Below are 7,262 nucleotides of genomic sequence, written 5' to 3'. Positions count from 1 at the left end.
GCCAACATACCACACAGGAAACAGTAATATTAGCAAATATTATTAGAAATAAACAAATTGTTTTCTTAACCTAATGTCACTACTTATAAACTAGCAATAAACAGTAAATACCAATGTAATTTAAGTACCAATGGCCAGCTACAGATCACAAAAGAGAACATACTTCTTTTCAGCAGCATCAATGCAGAAATCTGTTCCTGCCTCAGTACTGTTCAGCTGTGAATTTACTGTGAGTAAGCAATGAATATAGGAGCCTTCCAACTACTAATTGTGGCTTGCTATTTACAAACTTTATTTATAAACTCATTTTCATGCAAGTATAAAATACTAATTCCATGGACAAATACACATTTGTTCACCACTCTAAATTATATACATTGTATTTGCATCTAGTATTCAGAGAAGTGCAAAGTCCACAGTGACGTAAATAACAAGTTTTGTAAACTATTTTAGATGACGAGCTCTCAAAAGATATTAGTAACCATATGATAATGTATTTTTTGTATACTGCTGAAATCAAACATTTTTGTAGTAAAAGAACATACATTTCAGCTACATTCAAGTGAATATTTTATTACAATGTATTATGTCTTACAAACTTTAGTGGAGATGAGCAAGAGCGCTACAGAACCATACCTTAACGCAAGAGGTGTATTGCATGGTATGTGCAGGCATAGCAAAGGAGAGAGAAGAACTGGGAAGTAAAACAAGGTAAGAAAACTTGTACAAAAGCGGAGAGTAATACTGACTAACACTGGGTTATAATCTTACTTATAACAGACCTGAAGGGCTAATAGAGATCCAATTCAAAACCACCTGTGCACTGTAGGTACAGTTTGGTGCAGATCAAGAGTGCGCTAATACAGTCAACGTTGTACACGTAAGATAATGCACAAAATGTGCTGATATGCATATAAACAACTAACTTGTTTACATTAAGTAGGGCAGCACAGTTGTAGTACTGCATCCTTGGCACTTAGTGATAGGACAACAGGTATTTGGTTTAACTAAATTCATAAACAGGATATATAATGGTTTGTAAGATGGAACACATACATTATCCCTTTCAACCTTCCGGTTTTACAGCATTTTTCTAATTTTCAAGTTCAAATGCAGACATGATACACTAGCTAGATATGGAAGACGCTTCAGATATTGGCTTAAAACAAGACCTTCAATAAAAAAAATAGACAGAATGAAGGATTAAGTCAAATGATATTATGTGAATTTGTTACAATTATCTTGTGCTGAAAACAAAATCTGAAACATTATAAAAAAAAAAAAGAGCCTTATAATAAAACCCACAACGTCTTTATGGGCTTTTCCTGAATAGTTACTGCTTCCTTAATGTCCCTTTCATATATGCTAATTTCACTTAAAAGAACTGCTGAATTTATTAATCTGAAAAGTTGTAACTAACAGTTAGAAGTTTGGCCTAATGTATCACATCACACAAAATGGAAGAAAATAAGTTCTTCAGAGAAAGCATGTTTCAGCTATGAAAGGATTCCAATTTCAAGTGATTGTCCTTTATTAAACAATATTAACAACTATCTGGAGGGAGCCAATTTACTTTTGCCTGTTTCAAACAAACTAGCTAAATTGCCATTTTACATTATATATAACAAATGTAATAAAATTGTTCTTAACATATAACGATGTAACACTTTAAAATTAACTGTTTAAAATATTTTACAAAGACATTTTATTATATATATGAACTATACAACACACAAGAGTATGAAATATTTTGAACATATACACATTTCTGTATTTTTCAAGGAGATTATTATTTTGCACCAAACATTGGTGTCTGAAATTTGAACAGTCCTCAGAAAAAGCAAAACAAAACCCCAGAATGTTTAGTGGATATGTTTAGTTTGGCTTTTTTCCTGAAAATAAAACCTATTACAAGGAGAATTTCTCCAATTACTTTTTTCTTTCCCCAATTTCATATTTTGCACAAAGCTTTACAAATGGATCAACATACACAAGAAGAATAACCTCTCTGTTCTTTGCAGTGCAATTTGCCAGGGATAAAACTGAAACCAAACTGACCCTTATCCCACTATTAACATTGAAAATTGCAGTCAAAATAATGTCAATACCAATCACTATTGAGACTTCTTTACCCCTTTTATTGAAAATGCAATCCTTTTCAATATCCATTTTAATGAAAATATTTGCATAGAACAGCCTTGTATTATTTCTAAAGAACATTATGAGCATTTTAACACAAGATAAGGCACATGTTTTTCAGCATTAATAATCTAAAACTAATCCTGAGGATCTGCTCCTCCCCCTCAGCAAAATCTGCTTTTTAATATACCCTGTATTGCCTGAAGAAAGCAGAAAAGCGGTATAGAATAAACTCAAATTCTTTAGCTGAACTAAATTCAGAACATTAGCAACTCCTGATAATAGTGTAACAAATCCACAGATGAATTAAGTCACTCTCTAAACAAATAAGGAAAGGAAAAAAGACACGGCCAGTAGCACTGTAGATGTTAGCTAAAAGTTCACAATCTAGAGATGACATTTATAGTGAGTTTTGCTAAAATAAGCTCCCATCAGAAACAAGGTAGCTAAATTGTGAGGCACTTAAGGTTGACATGAAAAGGAGGAATGCAAGGGGTCTGTTTCATAGAAAACCTGAAGTTGCATATCATATCCTTGTATTAAGCCTTCTATTAAAGTGCTAGAAATGGAGACTTAAAACAAAAGGGTTTAAATATAAAATAAGTGATTAAAGAGCTTAGTATGCATTAAAATTAAGTGCTTTTGATTCTCATTAATTTAGAGCTTTTTAATAGTTTTTGAAAAATAAAGTCTGGAAATAATTCATGTGTGAAATCACCTTCCTTGTGCCATCAATGCTATTTGTAAAGTGCCCAATTATTTTCTAAAGAACAAAACCATTTGCCTTATCTTATGTTGTATAGCATGACATAGTCTGTAGTATGTATGTAATCCATACTTCACGGACACAGTCAACCTGATGCAAAACAGCACATGCATACTTTTAATCGGAAGATTCAATTTCACCTGTCATTCTCAAAAGCCAGGTCTTAAATTACATATCCACCCGTATATAGTGCAATCAACCTCATATTCTCAAAATGCAATTTAGCTGTTAAAGTCTGATGCTCAAAGAGAGACTTATCAGAGCAACCTGACGCCCAGACAAAATCACAGATGGAGCTCTAGATCTGAATCAGATAAATCCACTAGATGCCAAATCTGAGAAGGATATGGGTTCTTTTGGATGATGAAGAGGCTGAAGATGTGTGGCAGTCTGTGCATTACTGATCACATCTAACTGAGAGGGATATGATTCGCTTACATTTCCTCCATTGAAACCATTTTGGAACTGGCAGGAAAAAAAGAGAATATAAATGGTTAGCATAGGAAACCAATTTATTTATAAGTATTTAATAATCCTCCTAAAGACACATTGGATGAGATAATCTTAAAATACATTGATTAGGTTTAATTGCTTTTTTAATGATGAATAATGAGAAGTTAATTTGCATTAAAGTAGGGACTGAATCATCAGTGAATCTTACCCATGTTGAAGTCAATGGGAGCCATATTTCTGGCTAAGTAAAGAAACAATTCTCTTATCTAAAGTGCAATATAGTTTCTATTTTTAGAAAGTACAGTCTGACTGAGAACTCCTAATTGTCACATCCAGCTGTTACATTTTAAAAGCAACCTATTTACATCTTTCCATGCCTGCAGTGGGATCCAGACATTACAGCTCTTCCAGGAATGCACATGCAGTCCTATCCATAACCTGAAGCATACTGTGTGCAATCCACAGGCTGAAATGTTGCAGGGTGGGCTTTTTGACAGTCTTCATACTGACAATGCCAAGTAAGAGCACTGAATGGCTTTCATCAGTCTTAAAAAAATTGTTCCTAGGATTATTTTAATCACCTAATGTAATGCTTCCTGTCATGCCACGGACTTTATCTACAAAATACTCAATTCGGTCATGCAAAGAAAATACAACAAAGTATTTTAAACATTTCCATCATCTCTTTAGGAGCAGCTTATATCATAAGTACTCATTCATTCAAGATTTGTCTTTAAGAACATGTCTCATACATTCATTCATCCATCTATCAAATTATGCTGGGTATTAGTTCTTTTTTTTCCTTCTATGCAAACATTGAAATTTGACTAACTGTGCCCAATTCTTCTAACCTTTCAAAAACAATTATGTTTTTAATCAAAGCTGACACACTTTTAAGAGCATACACTAGGATTATTTCTGACAGAAACAGGTTATTTTAATATTCTTCATTAATAAGATGGCCATGCTCATTAAATTTTTTAAGAATGCTCTCAGCACAGAATCAAGTACTTAGGAAGGTTTCTCCTACTTAATAAAGGAATACTGATCCTAAACAAGCAGCCAAACTATCACAGGCATTTCTGTCCTTCTCCATCTCTGAAAGTGATTTTAGACTACATTGGCTATGTTCCCACCACAATTAAAAGATAGGCAGAAGGTCAAGGCACAATAAACCCTTCTGGATTTCTAATCCCATAGTCTTTTCATGTAGAAATCGATGGGAGTTAGAAGTCTGAAAAGATACCAATCATGGCTTGGATAGCAACATCTGTCCTCTCTCTGAACTCTAACCACTGACAGGGATGTCAGCGTGCTAAACCCAGCCACCAAGACTGCCCTACTTTGGTTTGGCTGTGTGAATGTGGGCTCAGACAGCAGTATCCTATCTGCTTATTCACAAGAGGCTTCTGCTTATGCAGTGCTACCCAGCCCTACAGCATGGGAATACCCTAACAAGAGGGGCTGAATTTACCTCTGAACAAATTAAGTAAGGACAATTTTTCACAAAGTGGCTCTTGTTCATTTTTTTACAACAACAAACTGAATGTCCTATTATTATTGCAGCACAGCATTCTATTAAATATGAAGCAATAGACATAATTTTTTCAGAGCTGCTGTCTCAGTCATTAAACGTTTTATAGACAGATGTGAAGAAAATGCAAGGAAGAAAATAAAAAAATAGGGGTCATAACAAAAATGATTAAGGCAGTGTAACAACAAAATAATCTGCAACATAAATGCAATTGAAACCAACCATTAAAAATAAAGAAATGGAATTAAAAATGCAATGGCTGTTCAAAACTGATACATCACACTAGTACAGCTTTTGTGAAAAGAGTAATTCTTTGTTATTATAAAAACAAACTTGGATGGCCCTGGAACTTCCCTGCAACACTATTAAGAAGCATTAAAAAAGACTGAACACCGAGCACAGCCAGGCAACGCACAGCGAAGCAGTGCTCAAGCTTGTGCACTGCAGTTTCTCAAAGTCACTTCATGCAATTTCAACCCTGGAAACTCAGAGAGAAGCCATTCATATTGCTGAGCTGTCCTGTATTTTAGGTAAATTTCTGCAATTCTGCAGTTGCATTCTTTTCAGCAGTGAAGCAGTTTTAAAAAAGGGAATGTTTTGTACTTGTATTAAGCATGTAAAAAAATGGATATGTTCTAAATTGCATTCCTCACCTTTGTCTTGCATAGGTTAAATACCAATTAATACTTTAATTCTGCAAATGCTTATGCATGTGCATAAGCATTTGCAGGATCAGTACTTCAGAACATTAACTCATTGAGGTAAAACAAACAAAAAAAAAGAATTATGGCTCTGTACTTTAGCAGCATTAACAGAAATAAATGGTACAAGAGAAAGCACTTCAACAAAGGTTATTCAGAAGCAGGAATTAGTAATTGAATTTTATTTCTAAGTTAATTTTACCAATGAAGAACCATGTTTACAACTGTGCCTGTGCTACAGCCAGGATCCTCTCTTCCATGACTTTTATTGTGCCTTCTCCTTGGTGAAAAAGAACCATCTTATCTCACTGTGAATACAACTTTTTCAAACTCTGTTTTCTTCAGCAGATAATTTAGACAGCAGCATGAGGAAGAAGCTGACTTTCACTTATAGCAATATATAAAAAAAGTTTTGGAGTAAAATTGTGTATAGAAATGAAATAGTTCATATTTAAGGCCATTTTTATGATATTATAATCTAATACTTTCACTAATCCTAAAATCATTGAAGGATCTGAGTAGCTAGACAATACTAACACTTTTTTTTTGATCCTTACAACATATTTAATGAATATTAGTGTGCCAAGGAAACTCAACTCCTTTCAAAAAGATCTATTAGCAAATTCCAAGACTTTAAAAATTCTTCTTTTGCTCCTATCAGGAAAATTACTGGTAGGTCCACAGACTAGTTCATTCACTCTTGATTAATACTGCCAAAGAGAGCTATCAGACTGCAGGGACATGTATATATAAACTTGACCAAATGCAACTCTCTTCACTCTAATGAACAAATAAAGCAAAGACATCCACACACTACTAACCCATCCATTTCAAACTCAGCAATACAGTCACAACAAACTCTGTCCCCCAGCAGCCAGCCAAAACTATATAAACTCAATTCAAAATGCAAGCAATGCAGCAATACTGTTTACCATACCTTGTTCCCCAAGGTTTGTTGTTGTTGATTTGTCATCACAGGATCATACTGCATTTGATCCACGCAGCTGGGCTGTGCCTCCTGCGTGCATGGGTACATAGAAACAGCGCCTGCATAGCATGTTTCAGGAGTGAGCATAACTGACTCAGAATTTATCCCACACTCAAGGTTTTCAGGGACTTGCGGCAAACAACTGAGAAAATCCTCAAAGTTGGAAGAAGCAGAATAGGTTGTTCCACCAAAACCTGCTGCAGGAAAATCCATTTGAGCAAAATTAGAAAGCTGTGGCATCATCGCTGTGGGTTGCTTGTAGGGAACAAAGTCTTGCCTACACTCATAAGGGGAAGTGTTTACTTCTGATTTGTAAGAGAACTCAGATGTAGTGGCATGCATGCCAGGGAACACGTATTGCTGGGGCTGCTGCTGTGGGCAGCTAAGAGGCATGCTGATGCCAGAGCTCCAATTTGTGAACATCCCATTGACTTGCATATGTTTCATCTTTTGACAGAGCTGCTGTTGCTGCTGCTGTTGTTGCTGTTCCACAAGCTGTTTCTGGTGCTGATGAAGTTGATGTGGATCTAAGTCTTGCTGTACCATGCAACCTTCATTCTGGATCAAGGGCTGCTGCTGGTTACAGTCTGCATATAAGAAGTCAGATTTATTTAAGGAATCCTGAACATAAGTCAGGATTTCGTCAGTTATGTTGATGTCCCCAATATCATCCACATCAGA

At 35.1% G+C, this 7,262-nt stretch overlaps 1 protein-coding gene across 1 annotated transcript in view; it reads right to left on the bottom strand.

Moving 5' to 3' along the window:
- Positions 1-268: 268 nt before the first annotated feature.
- Positions 269-7,262, bottom strand: part of AHR (aryl hydrocarbon receptor) — a 54,787-nt gene continuing 47,793 nt past the window's right edge. The window contains 2 exon segments of the mRNA XM_008630012.2: positions 269-3,370; positions 6,531-7,262. Of these exon segments, the coding sequence (XP_008628234.1) occupies positions 3,215-3,370; positions 6,531-7,262 (888 nt within the window). The 3' untranslated portion in view covers positions 269-3,214.

Source organism: Corvus brachyrhynchos, unplaced genomic scaffold, assembly GCF_000691975.1.
Source record: "Corvus brachyrhynchos isolate BGI_N302 unplaced genomic scaffold, ASM69197v1 scaffold142, whole genome shotgun sequence".
NCBI classification, from domain to species: domain Eukaryota; kingdom Metazoa; phylum Chordata; class Aves; order Passeriformes; family Corvidae; genus Corvus; species Corvus brachyrhynchos.
The sequence above is the reverse complement of the archived record's forward strand: the minus strand, read 5'-3'. Positions and strand labels throughout refer to the sequence as shown.